A 21,545-nucleotide genomic window follows, 5' to 3' on the forward strand; every position below is an offset into this window, starting at 1 on the left:
ACATGCAAGGGCATCGGTCTGCTCGTAAAGTTAGTCGCAAACATTCACGATCGCGGGCAAGAACGGGAACCGTTAAACGTTTTCCTGTTGTTCGATGACGCCATCCTTGCTAGGAGGAATATAGCACACTCGACACGTACGTAATTTATGGTTAGTATACTGGTTTTCTCTCTGATCAACAACAAACTCTAATACTTAATTAGAGCTGCTCGAGAAACATGAACAATCTTCATTATGGAATCGTAGATTTAAACAAGCAGATGTGCTTTGATTGGCATCGTGTTTGAGCTCGTTTTAATCAGAAAAGTGTCACGAACGCGTGGGTAAAAGTTTCACAAAAAAGTAATTGGAAACAAGATAGTTCACAGCGATCGAGCTTCTACTTTCAAAGATCGAGAACCACAAATATCGTGGGCATCTCTCTGACACGTATCGCAACATTACTGCGTTTGCAGGGAACGTGTATCGGAAACCTGATTTGACCTTCCGAAAATATTCCCGCCATTTCTCCGCGGCCAATGACGAAGCGCTGGCGAACGCAGCCGTATCTACATCCGCAGCGCACAGGCTTCCGAAAAGAGTGGGTTACTGGCCTGGTCCAGGCTGAAAAAGATCTTTCACGTGAACCAACAAACCGTTTGGCTTGCCGGCATTCACTATCCGGTCGCTCTGACTTGAAGTGGTCCGTGTACGGTTTTTTCTATGGGGCGAAGTTGCCGGTGCAGGGCCATCCAGTGGCCCATTGTTCCCTCGCCGTACAAAGAGCAGCCTCGATACTACGCAGATTGCATTGACCGTGAGCCCTATCTTTCGCTTAGAGCAGAAATCTCCGTGTCATCGAGATCGGGGGAGGGGAGGGACAGCGAGAATTTCGAGGGTGGAAGAATAGCTCGTAACTATAATAGGCGTCTGGAAGGGGGTGATCGTTGCTCGTCTCCCACCCACCGTTCCCATTGTCTCTCCGACACCAGAAAACTCGACCCTAACCCCTAATAATTACTATTCAAAAGTTTTCGAAAAAACGAGGAAACTGGAACGTGTGTGACCAGTCACCGCGCGACGAGTGAATAGGGGACACGCTGGGTCGTATTTCTTTGCAATTAACGGCTTCGTTCTCTGTCCTTTGTGTGTTGTCTCAAAGTTAAAAATGCTCTTTCAATGCCACTGTGGTCGACGGCAGGGTGCAAAATGGTCCGGTCATTTTATACTATTTTAACTTAACAAGGAAACTGCTGGAGGACCTTGAAGGGAATTTATCTTGTCCCGAATCGATAAAATTTTTATAGAGAATTGCGTTTTTCTTTTGGCTCTTACAATTTTTGGATTTGCTAATATTATCCAACAGCAAAAACATCTGATTAAAAAATGGATAACACTTCATCTATGAATTTCCAACGTATGTAAATGGTAAAAATGTTTGCCAGTGTTTGCAACTACTTTCAATAAGACTGGAAAACTCCTAATAATTATCCGTTTACCGAGCGATTTTCCTGCCGAGGACTTTCAGTCCGCCTAAATCAACCATTTCGACCGCAGCGCTGTCGAGATGAACAAGCCAGGGTCGTAACGAGTCTATAATCTGGTCGTTGGTATTTCCAGTCGAGATAAATGTTAGCGACAAGTTAAATAATTCAGTGGGTTCTTTAAGCGAAGCTGAAGCCGGCCCTCGCGCGGCTTTTTTTCCTCCGTTGTGGAGTGGCCGATGCCTGATGGCGAAGAGCAGATTCCCCGGCAAAAACAGCACGAAATTATATATCGTCGAAGATGGATCAAGAAGGACGGGGAAAGAATGGCCGAGGAGGAAAAACGGAGTGTAAGGAGTGCGGGAAGACGCGGTACGTCAGCGTGTCTTTCTTTTCCCATAACGGGATCCGCGAGGAAACCTTGGAATGATTTACACATTCAACCAGCTCCGCTCTAATAAAAATTCAGTCACAATATATCCAAGTGTCACATCGGTCGCATATTGGTGACATTAAACTTTTACCAGATTCCAAATTTTCAGTTCCGAATTTTGTTAATCGTGGAATGCAAAAGACGCATCATCCGCTACGACAAATTTAGACTTTGTGGGAATTTTTGCGGTCGAAATTCGGGGCTTTATGGGTTTACATTACATTCCAGTTCAGCACTATCGTAACGGGAATAGCGTAACCGGTGTTTTCATTCCGATACAGTGTCGTCATTACAGCAAACAATCTAGTCCAATGACTGGAATGTAAATTGCTGGAGCAAATGTAGACATCGACCGATTTCCAGTCAAGCCACCGGAATGTAAATCGCTAGATCCAGCAACTAATGTGAACCCAACATTACAGTGTAAAATGGGAAACCGAGATCCACAGCAGCGACGGCGACGCCGTAAGAGCTCTGTAACGTTCCGACTTTGTCACGGTGTTACACGGTCGATTTTCATTTTCAGGCGGCGGCGGCAGCAACGTGTTCCAAGCAATCAAGTTCGGGGTAATTTCACGCGTGTTCACAAGCCGTATTGCCGGGGTTGGCGCGTTAAAAACGCGGCGGAGGCGTCCGCGATGCTCGTAACAACGGCGAAAAAATGGCCGGCAAGAAGCTCGACATGTGCTTCGACACGGCGCTGCTACCAAGTGCGCCAACCGTGCGCGCACATGGCCGGCGAACCGACTTCTTTTTTCATGGTTCGCGAGAACAGCGTGCCTCCTCTCCTGCGGCGTGTCTTGGCGAAAACGAACTTTGCGTGCGGCTGTGTTTTCGCTCAGGGGTCAACGGAAAAAAGAAGTCACCCTGAAAGACGGCAAACAACCTTGGCTGACTGCTCGACAAGATGGCGCCGCGGAATCTTCCGATCGGTTCTGTTCATATTTCATCTCTGAGAATTGATTATCTTAACGTGGATTGTTTTCAATTCTATTCGAGCCTTGGTCGTTGTCGCAACTACATTTTCTTGTACAGTATGCAGGCTTTAAGTGTACTCGGTTGATCATTTACTTCATTTATCAGTTACCTGGATGTAATTACTGCGACTGAAGATAAATAAACGAAAAGCATCAAGTTGTTTGAAAAGACACCAAAAGATCGAGTAACCTCTTTGCAGTCTACAACGGAAAATACATGTGTGAGTAGTGGTTTGAATTCGTCTCAATGTAGGCTAAAAGAGTGACCAGAAAATACATTGTTCCATATATGTATAACCTTCACAGGACTCTTCTCACACAACTTTTATCTGGAAAGTCGTATTACAATATACATTTTCGTACACTTGGAACGGACATGCTGTAGTCGTTTATTATTAAATGACGTACTCATACTCGTGGTTAACAGCGTTTCCTTCTGGATGGTCATGGTTAAATGGTCCACCCCGTAGAAAATAAAGCCTGTATTCACGGTGGCGCGTAGCCGAGGCGTTCACGGTAAAGTTATCCTCTAGGACGTAACCGAGGAGTATCTTATTCCTCGCGCGTACACGAGGTTGAACCAACACCGTGTTCTTTAACCACGATTGTGTTCAACGAGAAGCGAGCGATGCCCGCGCGCCGAGCCGCTTCTTCTCGCACTTCCATCTCACCGTGGCGTTCCCATAGCAAGACTGCTACCAGAATGTAACGTTATATCCTCGCCGGGCTATAGTGGTTCTTTCACGACGCCGGCGAACGCGTATCTCGCACACGTTGCGCATCGGCACGCTGCATGGGTGGCCGAAACTGTGACACAACCAGACGAGATCTCTCCGCTCCTCGCGGATATTTTGCCCGAGACGAGAGATCGTCCGGGAACAATGCATGACAGATTGCATCTGCAAGAACTATCGGCAAATCTGATCGCTTCGAACTCCACTTTGTACCCGCAATTCTACCGCTTCTGGTGTCCGAACATCGTGGATTTCGCAAGCAGCTTTTTGCAGGTCATAAGATATTTATGTTTGATTCCCTTGTTCGGAACGAGTGCGAATAGTTTTCCCAAAGTGATCTAATCTTCTTACACTTCAAAACTTGCGTATCCTATGGCGCATTGAGCTCTGTGGGTCGTTCAAGGCAAATGTTTCCCGCTTCGATTTGTTTGTGTGAAGAATGACAGATTGCATATCCACAAGAACGAAATTAATGAATCTCCGACTTAATATAATAAACTCGACTGCTATTCTGTTAAAAAGATACAAAACTCGCTGCATTACTTAGGATAATACCCATCCCAGATTTAAGAATTAATTTTTATTATAGTACATTGTGTGAACCTTCCATTACAACCCGAGAGATACAAGAAAGATAGGGAAATAATCACTAGACTGTGGATCTTCATGCAAATTGGCGTCTTTAGTAATCGTTTCATAAATATTTGACGACGGGGAAAATCTCTTACATCGATTAGAAGAATCCACGTCGTAAACGCGGAACAATAATGCAATTAATTTTCGTTAATATGCGAATTTTAAGAAAGATTGCTAGATAAATTTCAACCTTTTCATGGTATTCAATAAAGCACAGTTAAGACTCTATTCACACGGTGGATGTGTAAAGAATTGATCTCTAAAAGACTATATGGTGTGTGTATTACTTCTAAATTAGTGTTCGATCTGTATTCGATTTCTTAGATATGCTTTTCTTAATCCAGCAGTGGCAGGTCCCACAATTGTAGTTAGTGAGCCAGTTGGCAGAAAGGTGAAACGGAGGAGGAGGAGGTCCCGGTCATGCTCGCAGCGTTATCTCGTGGTCGCAGGAATCCTTAAGGTTCTAAACACGAGCGAGCCGCAAGGTGCATGCAAACTAACTATGCCGACGTCTTGGCATGTTCCTTTTTTTTGTGTCCCATGGAGGTGAGTTCCCGTCTCAAGTTCAGTGCCACCTACAAACAGGCTCACAGGCTCGCAAGGCTCGCAGGTTCGCCTCTCGTTCTCTGTGCTCCTCTGTGCCTCGTGTCTCGTGATTGCGTAGCGTGGAGGCTCTGTCGGGCTCGTACGCACACACGACTACGCACTACGACGCAACAATGCGGTACCTGAGCGTGCTGGCCCCCTCAAGTAACCTAACCCTCGGTGTCTTTTCATCCCTCCTGGACCCCCTGTCTCGCCTGCCGTCGGCCCCGTCGCCACCACACCATCCGAGATCCTCTGGAATCCTGGCAACAATGGTCCCGGCCAGATTTTCTTTATACCCATTCTTCGTGGATGCGCCATTTTCTTCGTGCACATGCCGTATCATGCGAGCTCTCTGCCCATGTCCCGGAGGTGCAAAAGAGACTGGCCGGTGCACCGGGACCGAGAAAGGAAGTGAGGTCTGCGCGATTCCAACCACAAGTACATACACACTGTGTACTACACATACGCCATGTGACGGACCTCTCCTTGCGTGCTTCCGACGGTGTATGTTCGGTGAATTATGTCGCATTGAGAGAACTCGCTGCAATGTTAATCAGTCAACTGTAGAACCTTATAGAAATTCGTACGCGCGTATTCGAGCCCGAGGAAACGGAAATCGAAGCGGTTTCCCTTTCTTTCCCGGTGCGTTTTGTAAACAGAAAATGTAGAATCGAACGATTGCGTTAATATGTTAATAACGGCTAAAACTGCTTGCTTTATCGTTGATAAATTTTATTTGAAGAGAGACGAATGTGATATGTAGACTATAAATATATCTGCAAATGTAGTTTGTGATACGGGGTCGTCCGACGCAACGTTCCCGCAATTTCCTCCGATCGACGAGTATTCCCGATGCGTGACCGCGATCGATTAGTATCAATCGTGGCGCAGCCCGAAGGTTAGACGGACCCGGCGAAGACGCGGAGGAATGGGAGCTGGCGAGTTCACTTGTTCAGCCAGTCTGGCCGACGGCGACGACGACGGTTGGACATTCACCCCGGCTGCCTTGCTGCCTGGTTGCCTGACTGCCTGGCTGGTTGAGAGAGCAGACCGCGGAGTTCGCGATACCGAGTCCCGGTTTGGACGAGAGCGCTAAGTCCCCAGAGACATATCTGGGCTGTTTTCTTGGCGACCGGTTGCCCCATTTGGTATAGCAAGGAACCACCTTGCGAGCGCGGCCTCTCTCGGCCCCGTCGAACCCCGGAGAGACGGACGGATGTGGCTCGTTCTTCATCCTCTCGGTACAACCGAGCGCGTACAGCCGCGATTTTACACGGGCTCCCGTCCCACCGACAGGAAAACATCGCCTTACATGGACGAGCAATACCACTCTTTTGTTGACCGACGAGCAACACATTCCGACCGCTGCTCTGTCCGACGGTCTTACGCGGAATCCGCGTATTACATACCGATTCCCCGCGATACAGTTATCATAACTATCGGATAACGAGCTTCCGCGAACGATGAACTTGAAACGACACGCGGTTTTTGCCACCTGGAAATCGGAGCACCGCTGGATGTTGCTCGATCGTGTGGTTTCGTCCGGCTCATCCTTAAGCGGACTTTCGAAATGAGATTTACGAGGTTTTAGAGCTGTTCACGGAGGCCAATGTTTAAAGAGCAAAATTAAAAATTACAGTGGTAACTTTCTGTGATAATGTTTTCTTTCATATTTTATAAAAGAAGATAAATTACATGCGATAGATATATTGCCTGGAAATAGCGACAGCGATTAAATTCAAATGACCTCATCTTCTTTTATAAAATACGAAAGAAAACATTACCACAGAAAGTTACCACAATGATAACGTTTTCTGGGGGACGTTAATTTCAGCAAAAACACGGGAAGATGCGCAACACGAACGTAACTGGGAAGAGAATCTATTACGCTTGCATCAGATACTCGATAGAGATTCCCATCGCCGCTAAAATTCCACTTAGCAAGTGAAAGGCCATTTTTCCAGCTAAGAGACAACTGATTTTCATTAGCACGCAAGGGGCCACGATGTATGACACCCGGCTTTGAATTGCAAATAATCGAAAGCCGCCAGGGAAAACGGAGAAGAGAGATCTTGTCAGCGAACTTTTCCCGCGGCGGCGGCGGCGGCGTGCTGCTCGGCTCCCGCCGATTTGTCGGATACACACCGTGCGCAGCGACACATAGGCAAAGAAAAGAAACGGAAAATAAAGAAACGTTTCTTGCTATCGTAACGACTGGTGCATGCCTTTTTCCACTGGGAATCGGATGTCGCCTTTACTCGCGTGACGACCGACTAGAACCACACGTGAGAAAAAGGACGGAGAACGAGGGAACCTCGCGCACGCATTACCCTTCGCGACTTTACTATAATTTAGCTTCGTTGGATTTGTGTTTCGCGCTTATCCGCGTGCGTCGACCGCGGAATGGATGAAAACGATCGTTGTCCAACTATTTACGTTACAATTAATTGGTCTGGATGCCACTGAATGACGAAAATTTAAAGAACCCTTAACAATGGATCTATGCATTACGTCATCAATGTTCCTCGCTTTGTATTTCATGCATGATTACCTGCAGTGTAGCCAAATGTATATTTAGCAAGCATCGATACACCACGATAAGGGATAAGTAGACTGCGGATTTTATGCATTTATGACAAAAATGTGTGGATGATCAAATGAAGATCGGTAAAAACATTCGAGCCATTTAAAAATTCCAATGCATTATTTTCGACCCATGAAAACCATTAACAAATGAAATGAAAGTGTACGTAGCTCCTTCATCTGTAAATTAATACAGACAACATTTATTTCTAGTAATAAGAATGCAACAGTTAGCTGCTTCAACACTGCACGAGCTGTCTGGGACGAAGACGAACCAGAAACACAGAAGAAGTCAGAGTTTAGAAGTCGGAGACTCTCGGAAGAGGGAGGTGGTCGAAAAGAGTAAAGAAAGAAGAAGCACGAGGAGTAGGAGGAGGCATAGCGAAGCCCAGGGAAGAGGGAGAGGACGCGGAGGACCGGCCCGAGGTCTCGTAGCGTGCAATCTTCGCCTATTGAAGACGCGCTGGGAAACTGCACGGTTATTATGCCTGAATGGAACAGGGGACGGGATGTGCAGGACGGGAAGGAATGTCGAAGGTAGCAGAGGATAGACGCGAAAAGTACGGCGTTGCTCCTGGCTCAGAGGGCTAGGCTGTTCTTGCTCTTTAACCGCGACACGCAACCTGGTAGTATGCGGTGGGGTGTTCACGGGTTGGCTCTCCGATGAAAACGATCGGGGACCGTGGTCCCCGGGACGACATCACGTCCCTCGAGGAATAAAAATCATCAATTTCTGCTGGCGAGTCGTGCCCGCGACTTTACGACAAGAGCCTTACGAACCTACTAAACAGGTTGTTGCGCGATAACTCCGGCTTATAGCGCCTCGTAACTGGACCGGCGTGATATTCACTGCCCGTAAACGCGGGTAAAAATCTCGTTACCGATGTGTAATAAGGTTCTAATAAGACCTTAGACGCCACGGGGAATATAATTGAACGACAGCAGTCGTCCTGCGACCCCGACGATTTATGAGCTTCGGGCACTCGTTGGGCCCTGACTTTCAGACTTGAAGCAAGCGTGATAACGCCGCAAGATGAATAAACGATTCGATTCTTTCGAAAGCGGATTCTCGAGTTGCGAATCTTAACGACCCAGGAGTAGTTAGAAGAAACAGCGTTCATTAGGTGACAGAGATAACAGGCTCTCGGTATTTTGTGTCCAGTAGGATCAAGAAGTAATTTCGAATGGCTTACAGGTCGAAGATACGCGACCGATCGAGCACAGGCTCGATAAGCGAATTTATTGGGGCGTGAATAGTTAATGATTACTTATTTTTCCTGCGGACAGCATGGCAGCCCGTTTCGAGGCCATCGCCACGATTCCGTTTCGCTAGCATCCGTGAAAGACGCTTCCTTGGCCCCGGTGATCTTTGTTGCTCCCGTTTGTGCGTGTATAAACACGAGTGTGCCTTGGGACAGGATGCTGGCGACTCGATCGTCGAAGCAGCTGGAACGCCTCCATTCAAAGAGTCACTATCGTACGAGCCTCGTACAAAACAAGCTTGATAAGAAGCACCTATACACACTCATAAGCCAGGCATTTAAAGAATGACCGCGCGGAATGTCTTGAAAGGCACATTAGGAAACACGGACGGAGTTCGATGTCACGTCGCTTCTACGAGCGCTTTTCACCGCTGGATTCTCTGCAGCGGGATCTGGATCGACGTTTATTAAACGTGGACCACTTAATTGCCGAATTAGGCGTTCCCTCGCTTCGCCAGCGGACGGCTGTCTTTCAAAAATTATTGATTAACGAGCCGAGGCAGCCAGCAATTTAATACACGTTTCAGTGCGCAACTAAACATTCTTTTCCTCAAATTATCAAGCGAATGAAACTGCTCTTGTCTCCTGAACTGGCACAAATACAGTCAGATTCTTCCGCACTCCATCTTGAAACGAGTTCTGGGAAGTATCTGTTAGGTTGCTGCATCTAAAATCAGATTCCAGAATGCAAATATTGTGACCGTTTTGATCAAGATGTACTATTAATAGTCTGCAAGTTTATCATGGGTACCACTTTGAGATACGACGCTAATCGTTAAGGCCGTATCATCAATTTTTATTTAGATATGTAATCTCACTTCTAAATAATGTTTATTTCAATATCTGTCAACGCGATTGCCGTGTATGCTTTTTGTACGAGTGGAAAATAAACATATTGAATGCTAGAAAATACTTCGGTGAACATGTTTTTTCAATGTTGCTGTGAAAAAGCTTGCTTCTAATAACCAAAGAATATTAATGCTGAAATGAAGTTAGAAATTTGTGAGTTTAAGTTCGCCTGTAATTAGCCACGATTAGTCATGGTCGTTTCACGAGAGACTGTAGAGGAAATAGATTTGAAAATTCCACCTGGAAGCGAGCGTTTCCAGGTTCAGAATGATCAGCGGTGGATTAGAAGAGTTCATCGATTTTTCTGACGCATTCTGTCCAAGACAACGTCTTGCTACAAGCAAGGAACATCATCGCGGCATTGAATTCCGGGCCAATACGAGCGCCCCCCTCATCAACCTCAATTAAACTCCACCGTCTCGCACTTATGCTCACTTCGCACCCGAGGCGCACCGAGTGTTGCTGGTGTTAAGTCCCTATATACGTATTATTGGTCGAGCCAGCCCGTCTCAAGGAGCTCGTTCTCCAGACTCGGAGTCGTCAAAGGAATCCTTGTTGTTTCCGCGTCTGTTTCGAATCTGGCAAACAACCTGCCCCTCTCCCGACGCCTCGAGCAATCCAAACTCTCGAACGTTCTCGCTTCGTTTGCAATGCTAAATAAAGTACTGATCGTGTTAGCTCGGAAGATGCTATTTCCAATCTGCTGCGATTTTCCGGAATTTTCCCAACGTATTTCTTTGACGAATATTTAACGAGAAAGCCTACAACTTCGTTGTTTTCGCAAATTCGAGCGCAACATTTCGGGCGCACATTTTCAAAATATTACACGGCTGATTCAGGCAACAAAAACAATTCGAGAAGATCAGCGAGCGCGACTGTACTTTCTTCGCGCGTTTCTAGTCCAGTGAGCATCGCATTGCTCGCTCGGTTTGCAGTAGAAAGTTGCTGTTTACGTTTCAGAAATTACGCTCCGATTAAAAATCAAAACAACAAAGGAACAGTCCGATTTCCACTGGGGAAAAATTCCTCGGGTAAATCGCGTCCGCGAGCTTGGGTCATTTCCAACACGGAGAACAAAGGCGTCGCTTCGTCCATTGGTTCATAGATCTTTACAGATCTTCCGCGAACTGGGCAGCGTTCCATCGCAGTTTCTTCTCGCGGTTCAACGGCGAAAGAAACGACTGCAACTCTTTTCCTTTCGGGCGTTTAAGTTTGTTCTGTCTTCGGCGACATTGAAGACGCTCGTCGGCCATTGAAACGAAGATCGTTTCCTGTCAGTGACCCTTGAGGTGTGACCATGCTCCTTGAGACTCGCATGATCCGAATTTCACGGCGAACATGACGGTGAATGTGTCCGTTAGGATTATACGGCTCGGCCGAGACCGATGCCGTTGAACTTCAATCCTCGATCGTGAAAAGGTTAGATCCTTCGCGATTCAAAACGCTCCGGATCCGATGAATGCGAGCACAGGGTCTTTGAACTTGCGCGTCGAAGAGCTTTCTCGGGAGGTTCTTCAGGCCCGCGTCCACCGTTTTCTCACGTCTCGCAGAAAATCGAACCGGGGACGATAACGACCGATCGATCCTGCCGAAAACCGCAGGATCTTTCACGCAAGATTGAATATCTGCCAACGACGTAAGTAAAAGCGAGCCGGGCAAAAAAGACATTCCCCGTCCAGGCTGAGTCAACTCGACGCGATACCAGTTATATAAGACTTGGGGTGATTAAGATTCGTACAGGGTGTTCCAGTTGAGCGTATCTTCCCCAATTACATCAAAATATTACGGAAAAGTTGAACGACTTGTGTTGTGTTGCAGAAATCGAGTAATCAATCGACGCAATTTATAATCAGTACCATTGAACGCAGCACCCAGCAAAAATTTGTACACATATAATACAGAGTCATTAAGTTTTCTTGCAATCAATTTCTAAATATCTGCGAAATGCAAGAGAGTTGAAGGAATATCTAACGCTGCCAACCTCAATTTAGGATTTCTTTAGCATTCCTTTCTTTCTCCGGAAGGAAAGTTCATTCACGACGTGTTACACATACGCGACGACGCCCTCGTATAATGATACACCGATAACGGTGCCTAATTATAATAGATATTGATTTATTTCTCAGTTTACCGTTTCTTCGCGGGCGAATTCCAACGGAACGACTGCGTATAACTTCTCCGGCGAGCAGGAAACCCGGCTTTTTCTCGCATTATGCAAAAACCGGATGGCGTGAACTTTTAATAAAACCACGCGAAGAATTGGACGGCGGAGCGAAATAAGGTACACATGGAAACGATTTGCAACCGGATAGAACTGGATGAATGACTCAAATGCGAACCAAATTAAGTGCGCCACGCTGATTAAGTTTAATTGCACGTAAGAACTCCGGCATGTTCTACTTAAGACACGTTTATTCATTTCTATTTAACAGTTCGCTTCCTACTTCTTGGAATCCTAGATGCTTTGCAATTGTGATGTGGAACTCGTTCTCGCGAAGCTTCGCATCTCCGAAGACGTTTATTCTTCGTAAATTCTATTCAACGATTGATTTTAGAGTTTATCCAGGAAAGTGGAAGGAATTTCGCGTGAACCACAAATCACGTTCGCCGAACTTTACAGTGAATGCGGTCGTAACTTGCACGCGTTTGCAACAGTCAGGTCGTTCCGAGATAGCCTGGTAGAATGAACTGCATCATGAATGGTGGAGAGGTAGGCAGTCACCGTTAAACCCTCGCAGCAGGATGCATCATTTGCCCACGAGGTAAAGGGACTGCATTTCACCGAGAATTTCTTCAGGATCGCTGGATCCTCGTTCAACGATGTGCTGGGCAGGTGGCACAAACAAGATAGAACTTTCGGAATCTATATGTGCATAAAGCTCTACGACGTCATCGTCGTTGCATCTCCGGTTCGGGAAACGACTTGATTTATTCCGGTGAAAACGACAAAGATTAATGTAACTCGTGGGATAGATGATCTGTCCTTGGAAATGAGTTTCCCCGCGTGCAATCAGGAATAATCCAACCGCAACTGTGCTCGATGATCTCGTTGATCCGTCGTTGATGGATCACCGGCCAGAGTCAGGATAATCGTGGAATGTCGGCGGCGCACAATTGGCTTTTTGTGTGCGCTTAGATTCGGCGGGTGTATCATTTCATTAGCCCATTAAACAATTACGGCTAAGCCCGGTACCCTCGGGGCTCGTGTCTACGGCCAGCTGTGAATGCGTTCCCTGTAATTGAACCACGTTACATCGGTTTCCTTCTCGGTTTGCCAGACACGTGGGTCCCCGGTACACCTCCGTAGACCGATACACCAGTTGTTCCCACCGATTCCGAACAACCACTTTACACTTCCCTCGCTAATTAACACGTTACTTTGATTACTCCCTGACTGCGCGTCTTCCGATGATCTCATTGTCTGAACCTTTTTACATGCTTCACCTCCGTTTTTTACCGAGTATTCAAAGCAGACTCTACATCAAGAAAAAACAAGGGAATGGTAGACAGAAGTACGATTTGCGCAAGGTCGTCTTCTGTGCACTGGACTGGCTGGTGAATACTTCGAAATTATTCCTCACTTTCTAGAATAATTTGATAGGTTTGTCTACAACTGATGTCAGTGCTCCGGTTAATACGGCAACGACCGGATCGTTTTGTTTACCGGTATCGATATTATTTCGATGCATACGCTCGTGACTAAGGTGCGTCAAAGTGTAACGCGATGTCGCAAAGTTCGAATGATACTCATTGCGAAACGATGAAGGCAGCGGTGCACAGCGGAAGTGCAGTCTATCCGGCAAGATGTAATATAGTCAAATAAGTATATCGTTAGAACGCGAGACAATGTACCAAGTAAAGCGTGGTCGATGCACGAGGTGAATGCGTTGTCGCTCGACCCTGATTGCTTCTGCTGCTGCCACTGCACCAGCAGAGATAGCTCAATTGTTGAACATCCAATGCTGCTAAAGTTCATTCACGGTACTCGAGAGCGTGATTTTCCAAGAATTGTTCCACGACAGAATCAATTGCAAATGGAATCCAAGACTTCTCGCCATTTTTCTTCCACAATTAATAATAGTAATTTGTTGAGTTATAGTTATAGTAAATTATTGACAATAAATAAGTCAGATATGCTGCATGTACCACAATTTATGTGTCTAATTAATACATTTGAAATGCTGTTTGTGAAAGTTGTATCGGAGTAAGAAGCAATTTTCGAAACGAAAGAGATTATGTATTATGATTCGAACACAAAAAATGTGCACAATAAATTTTCCAGTCTAAATTCTTACATTTTCATTGCTTTTTCATCGATGCAGTCATTCTTAATAATCCAGTCATACATAGAAGATTTATTTGTACAACACGAACTCGCTTGTAATGGAAGATTATTGCTTCGAAAGTTCAATAGACGGTTCTAGACGTGTCCCAGCTGCAGAACGTAGGGAATCAGAAAATTGGGACGTGACACGGACACCGAGCAAGAAGCCAGGCATTACGATGGTCAAATCACTTGGAACCATCATCGCGCAAGATGATTCGCGAGGTGATGCGTCATCGGTTGCGATCGTCGTCATCGACATCGGTTCAAGTGGTGTTGACCCGGGCTCGTTCCCTTGCATCCATGCGACTCGTTACGATTTCGTGGGAACGCCATAACGATCCCATATTAATTTCCCTCCCAACGTGTCCACCGTTCGGTGGAATAATTATTCGTCGAAAAAAAGGCTCCGGTAGAAACGAGTCGAGCGAGTTCGGAGACCGAGGGGGCCGCCTCTAAAAACGTCTATAAACTTCTCGCAGCATGAAGCGAGCAACATTCCCAAACGTATCAAACGGCTCGAGTGAAAGTATTATCTCTAGTAATCGTAGCAACTAGCCGAACGAACAATCGTTAATTAAAACCGCATTCTTAAAGCCGCTCAAGTGGCGGGACCGGGCCCTCAATCAGGCTCCCTTCAACGACAGTTCAATCAGCGATCGATGATTCATCGATCCCACGGTTCAAGTGGAGAAAAAACCCCCAGATTCGCGGCTATGTTGCTCATTACTAGTAGACAGCGGATCTTATGCTTTTATAACAAAAATGCGGATTTAATGTATTTATGACACAAATATCACGCGTAAAATTGTTACACTAAACTGAGGAAATGGCGCCAGCGCAATGACAAGCATTAAAAAGGTAGGACTCGACTCTAGGACCACCAAAGCTTCAATCACGACTTTCTGCGGAACCGAAGGGTCTTTCTGTAAAAAAAAAAAACGCAATCCGATTGCTGCCTAGTGTCATCCGAGAATCAATTTCCACAGTCCGGCGGTCTCCTAGTCGATCTGGAGGATCGTTCGGCGAGCAGCACCGCAAAATCGTATCGTTCGATTCGCGTCTGGACTTCACGGTCGGCTGGCTACCGCTCCTCTATGTCTTTCCCCCGCATACTAAAGAGAGAAAAGGGAGGAGAGGACGCGAGGGAACGCGTTCTTGCGTCTTCCGCAGGTTGTCGGGGGCTTTTTCAGCCGGAGCGAGGAATTCACCGAGGGATCTGCGCGCGTGATCCCTCGATTCCGTCGTTTCCCGGCCGTATTTGGCGTAGTCGCAGCGTGGAGATGATGCGGCGGTCTCTTTTCTACCCGGCGATTTTCTTCTGGCCGATTGAACGACATAACTGCGCGTTATCCCGGGGCCAAAGAGCGATCCGAAGATAATAAAGTCGAGCGAGTTTGCGTGAAAAATCTGATTCCGCGAAACTAGCAGCGATAGTGCACGCCGGTCGATTGACAGTCTATAAATCAAGAAGGGGACACGGTGCGCGTGTGTCATCGGCAATATCGAATCCGATCATGCGCCTCGTAAGCAAAGTCGGGGCTCGCGATTGTTCACGCGCGACGTCCAGATCGGGAATCGATTGTTAATTAAGCAAAGCCGTGGAGCGAACGCATTGCGAACGGATTACGCGAGCACAACGGCTATAGTGCACCTGGTGGTGCAGCATAGCTTCCAGCGTTGCGTCTTTGGTGCAACAAAAGCTCCGGAGAGAGACGCCTCGTACCATTGGCCTCGTTCTTGCCCAGCCGCACTGGGTGAACCGATCTTATTAAGGCCTAATTAGCCGTTTAACAAGATATATTTAACTCGCGGTGTACACAGAGAGACCATGTGACGGAAAGCGAAAGAATCCGGGATATACGATTGCACAGAATCTGCATCAGAGTCGGAGAAACATAGTGGGGGTGGTTCGTATAGCACGATGCTATTGATTCGCTTTTTCATTCGGCTATCTACAAGGTAATTGCGACTGAATGCTCGACGATTCGCCGAGATAATAAGTTTTGTTGGTTTATCTCTGATAAGGTGCTGGAGCAACTTAAGGAAACTACGAGTCTGTTGCGGAATCAGAGTTCGAAGTTTTGCTGCAGAAAGCTATTCGCAAATTGATTTCGTCGAGTAATTTCTTGTTTGAATTGGTGGCTGGTACAACGTTGAATGATATAAAGTGCAAATTTTACAAGAGAGCAGGATTTGATGGGAACAATAACGTCTAACGTTGCTCCAGACACCAATTCTTTTATTGGTGCTGTTCGTTAATGAGATTTTGAGTTTTTTTCAGTGCGTACGTTCTCAGAGGTTTATAGTTTGTGAAATTAGCGATAGAAATTGACGACAACAAACTTTCGCTTGCAACCACCGCCGACTTTTTACAGACCCAAGCTTTCGAATTGCAATATTCATGTTGCAAATAGTTTCTCGAAGATTTCGTAAGCGGTTCGGGCACGTCGTAGAGTGCAAAGTACGCGAATACACACAAACTTTCTACTGAAATATTCATTTCGACGGAAAATCAGTTTTCTGCGATTTTCGTTCATGGCGTGTTCGGGTCGGAGACTACCCACTAGCGACTGTATAAAGATTATGAAAGTCTATACGAGCCTTTTCACAAGAATTCTTGAATGAACTTCGAAATTGCATTGTTAATTACTGGACAGCGGATTTGATGCATTTATGACGAAAATGAATAGGTGCGAATTTTAGAAGATAAATATTATAAAATAAAAATTTTTCTGCATAATGATCTGCTGTCTTTTAATCACTTCAACTATGCTTTCAAAATAACGTCGCTTGTTCTAACAGAAATTAGAGCGGCAATTATTTCGTTCTATTAAACATTCTTTCTCACAAGAAAAAACTCCAAAGAGATGTTACGTATTATCTCTTCAAATATTATCCCACTGTTGTGTAGCAACTAAGCATGCTTTACAGGTCTAATGAACCCTGAAGGACACCGACTACAAAAATCTTATTTCATCCCAATTTACTGTATAGAATCAATTTTATCTTGTACGAAATACTAATTCTAATAATTATTTACTGCACACTGACCCCCAAAAAAGATACTCACTTTCTACTATATGCTAACACGAGAAAACGAAATTAAAAAGTCTCAGCTTTTCACATAGTCTCTTACAAAAATACAAAAACGTTATTGATCGTTAGACTCCGGATCTTTATGCAAAATAAAAATGTTCTGCATTGATAGTGAGAAGCAGGAGTGAAATAACTAAACATTAATACTAAACCTACCACCGCCGATCAAATGTCCGGGTATATTTTCATAGGAATTGATTGAATATACTTTTCTATTCCAGTATATGTTATAATCAAAATCACAGAAGATATAATAATCTTGTTATTTTTATAATACAATACGCACCAGTCAGTTTTGATTATCGGTAGGTTTACGTAAATTTTTCTAATCGTTTACCCAACCAATTTCTTCATAAATGCATAAAAATCCGCAGTCTAAATTAAAAGACAATATTCCTAAATTTTTCTATCGTTTACTGTTTTATATTTCACCCAGCCAATTTCTTCATAAATGCATAAAAAAATCCGCAGTCTACATATTGATCAATTAGGGGACTCGGACAGATCACATTTACACAGTCAGTTGTTAATTTGGAACAAATTTCGTACAGGTAAGAGCAGTATTCGAACCACCGTACGAAGGAAAGAAAAAATAAACAATCGTCTAACCTCTTTCCTCGATGACATCCGCCTGGACGAGGCAGGCCAGTGTGAAGAGCGCGTAAACCCCAAGGATCTTGGCCGGTCCCATGTTTCTATCCAGTCGTCGAGCCGTTCAATCCAGGAAGAATTCCACGGGCACGTTCACAACAACGATCGACGCATATCCACTGCACCAACACCGCACACTGAACGATATACTACCGCCACTGGATATCTCACACCGAAATTCTTGAGCGAGCCACCGTGCAACACGGAAACGGTACCAAGTAAGATCGCTAGGTATCACGGAATCACACCGTACGTCACGTTCCCTCAAAACACTGTCGCTGGGAATCTCAGCGGGGCAGGTTCTATGTGTCAGTTCAACAGTCAGTGTTTACATCGCCTCCGTGTATACATCGATTACCGCGAACTCACTTCGGGATTATTCAACGGAAGCAAAAAACACGCTCCCGATTATGGTTCGAGTAAAATCGTCGCGATACGTTTCCGCGACCGGTCGCACTGTTCACGATTTTTTCCCGGAGTCGGTACACCGAGATTCGAACTCGATTCGATTCGAACGCGCGCGATATTCACTCGCGATCGACGCCGCGATTACCGATCAGTGACTGGACCGTTCCACGTGAGAAATTCGGGGAAAGAAGGCGGTAAGTCGATCACCTCCTCAGCCGTCTCTCGCGGACAGCCTTACTCCCACGCTGGCCGAGTCAAGAATACGCGCGCCCTGTCAAAGACGAGTCCTGGTTCCGTTCGACGGCGGCAGGTGGCGCGCCGAACACGCTCGGCGAGGATTTACGAACGACGCCGACGATCGACGAACCGATAAGCCCCTGCAATGAAAGTGTCACCGGTATGAGGGAACTCTGATTTTTCGATTTGTTTCGCGCAGATTAGAAACATTCTTATATGCGAACGGTTTCACCGAATTTGTTACCTCTGCTTTCCATGTCCGATAGAATTCCAAAGAACTTGCTGCGTCGAGATATTCTTCGTCCATGGCGGCGGTCTACGGATACATCTACTCTTTGCACGAGCAACCGAGCACTTAGCTAATCGTTTATTTATTTTATGCGGTTTCAAACACTTCGTTAAACTGCTTCGAATGCCCATGCTTTTATATGTACTTGGAAACTTACAAGATCTTGTGCTTTTTAATGAAAAGTGATGCTTTAGAACTTTAGACTCTGAAGTTTAGCGATACTTGTTGAGTCTCGTTTTCTACACAAGAGTTGATTTTGAAATACGATCGTGATCATGCTTACTCAGCGGTAAGGGAAACTTCCGAACGCGATGAAGGAGGGTGAGAACTATTGGACGAATTTACTATACTCCGAAATGTTTAATACCTTCGTACTTCTGATAATATTGTTTTAAAAATACGAGACTATAAGTGCAACCATTTTTCAAGTACTGTAGACCGGTTAAACCTTAGAACATATAGACTTATAGATCTGGCTTCAGATAATATGCCTTGTCCCAAGATTACGTCGTCAACTATAGATGACGATTGTGGTCAAAGAGTTTGTTGAGAGATGTCGCAGAATTCGAAAAAACTTATTCCGGCTAGAAATTTTTGGTCGATGGCGGCACTCTACGAATACGGTGTACTCCTTGCATCAGCAACCGACCTAATCGTTTATTATATTTTATCATATTTTAAACACTTTGTTAAACTGCTTCGAATTCTCATGATTCATGAGCACTGTTACGTTGATTTATGAGTTAGAAACTTACTCACAAGATCTGATGCTCTTTAATGAAAAGTCATGCTTCTTTAGACTCTGAAGTGTAGCGATACTTGTAGAGTCTGATTTTCTACACAAGAGTTGATTTTGAAATACGAACGTGATCATGCTTACTCAGCAGTGAGGGAAACTTCCGAACGCGATGAAGGAAGACAAGAACTATATTGGACGAACTTACTATACTCAGAAATGTTTAATACCTTCGTACTCCTGATATATTGTTTTAAAAATGTGACACTATAAGCACAACCATTTTCAAGTACTGTAGTTAATCCTTAGACCATTTATAGACTTATAGATCTTGCTTCAGATAACATACCTTGTCCTAAGATTACATCGTCGACCATAGATAATGGTTGTGAACTACTAAAAGTGTTATAGTCTGTGGAGAAGTCGCAGTACCGGAAGCTAAAGTGGTAGAGGGGAAAGAGGGATCGCCGTATTCTATTCTGTATCAATATTTCTGGAAACTGTAACTGTAATACATATATATTTTATTTTATTACTCGTTCATTTTTACTTTACTCTTATTATTTCAAATAGTGTCAATTAAAATTTAGAAAAAGTTACTTTAATGTAGATATTGATAATATGAAATCTGTATTTATTTCTTCACAACTTACTTTATTTAAAAAAAAAAGAATAATAAGAATAATATGGTGGACCATGTTTACGATTCTACCAAAAAACTCCTCAGGACGAAGTTACGCAAACGTAATGGTAAACAAAAATTTGTATAGGTATTTTTTTGAATAAGATATCAAGGTCATCGGTATTTTTTTATGGGGAATAGTATATTTTTTACGACATCATGACAGATAATAAAAAAACTAAATTCGGTGGATGTAGAAGATATTTATGTGTTTGGAAAAATACCTTTCTTTCACGGTTATTGTCGTTCCTTGCAATCTTTTATGCAAAAAGTTTGCACTATTTTTCCAAATGTTTAAGAAATAATGCCCCATTTCGAAATCCACCATTTTGAATTATCTTGTGACGTCACCAGATATCCGTTATTTTGAAACACTACGTCCTATGCAAATCCTATAACTATGCCAGGTCTATAATAATATATGGTCTAAGGGTTAAGCAAATTGATGTATTCGTGCGCATACAATAGGAGCCAATCAAAATCGCGGATCAGTCGCGTTGACTGTTCGCTACTTACAGCATTAACTATAGCTGGGTTATAAGACGGTAGGGCAATTTGAAATCATTGGCGGTTAAGAATCAATCGCATAAGGTCATTGTCCATCGAAGCAGGTAGGACATGTAGGCATATACGGCCCTGTCGATTCCTTGAAGACAGTAGCTGTTTCATCGTCGCAAAAATCATCGGGGACTGGTTTCTCGACGCGCCGTGGCACGCACCTAGAGTACGTGCGTATGTGCAACTGCGCCTCTTGGAAGAAACTGGAGACTCTGGAGAGAGAGCTGTAAACCGTTGCGAAAATGGAAAACACGCGATTATCGCAATAAAAATTGTTGTCACGCAATACGCGATTGCATACATATCGTAAATACTGATTAGATAAACTATTGACTCTAATCCATTGGTAAACATGTTTCGCATTGAATTATAGATTTGTAAATTAAGCAGTGAACAAAGATGGAACAGATATTGGGAACCAGAGGATGGATGGAACCTATATGAGGTAAGTTTAAAACTTTAGAACGTTTGGTAAGGGACCAAACCTACTCCAATTTCTTAGTCGTGAAATAAAGTGTATATTATATTATAATTAGACTGCGGATCCTTATGCGTTTATGAAGAAATTAGTTGGGTGAAATATAAAACAGTAATAGATTAGAAAAATTCAAGAAATACTGTAATGTGTTTAACGTAACAAGGTTATTATGGTTCCTACAATCAATGCAGAATAAAATCATTAAGGAGTAAATAAAAATCTCTCTTTTCTACTGAAATAAACTAAGAAGTGTCCATCAAAAATAGATTTCGATTGGATTTTTATTTGCAAATATTTTCCTGACCAATTACCAATTTTTCCTGTTTGTTATTAGGAAACGAGCTATCGCTACGCAAATGGAAGAACATTGCGAGAAAAACCCGAGTCGATCTCGATTTTTAATCTAATTACCGAGAAGCGGAAGGACCGGTGTATCAGCATCACGCGAAGAAGAGCAGACATGTTTTTCCTGGGATCTGCAAGGGTGAAGAAAAGGTGAGTCTGCAAGTCGAGAGGAATTTTTATTCATACAATATCTTCTCAGCGGTGAGTACAAGT

At 44.4% G+C, this 21,545-nt stretch overlaps 1 protein-coding gene and 1 long non-coding RNA gene across 6 annotated transcripts in view; one reads left to right on the forward strand and one right to left on the reverse strand.

The window, feature by feature from the left end:
• Egfr (epidermal growth factor receptor) overlaps positions 1 to 17,698 on the reverse strand; it is a 230,640-nt gene extending 212,942 nt beyond the window's left edge. For both annotated transcript variants that reach the window (XM_076431874.1, XM_076431872.1), the window contains exon 1: positions 17,558 to 17,698. In XM_076431874.1, the coding sequence (XP_076287989.1) occupies positions 17,558 to 17,639 (82 nt within the window). In that variant the 5' untranslated portion in view covers positions 17,640 to 17,698. The remainder of the gene's footprint in view (positions 1 to 17,557) is intronic.
• LOC143212763 (uncharacterized) overlaps positions 15,143 to 21,545 on the forward strand; it is a 69,343-nt gene continuing 62,940 nt past the window's right edge. For 3 of the 4 annotated variants that reach the window (XR_013009764.1, XR_013009765.1, XR_013009766.1), the window contains exons 1-2: positions 19,831 to 20,954; positions 21,322 to 21,482. This is a non-coding gene — a long non-coding RNA (uncharacterized LOC143212763). Of the gene's footprint in view, positions 16,314 to 17,499; positions 20,955 to 21,321; positions 21,483 to 21,545 lie in introns of those variants that run through there. The other variant, XR_013009767.1, reaches the window with a different exon arrangement.

This window comes from Lasioglossum baleicum, chromosome 10, assembly GCF_051020765.1.
Source record: "Lasioglossum baleicum chromosome 10, iyLasBale1, whole genome shotgun sequence".
NCBI lineage: Eukaryota > Metazoa > Arthropoda > Insecta > Hymenoptera > Halictidae > Lasioglossum > Lasioglossum baleicum.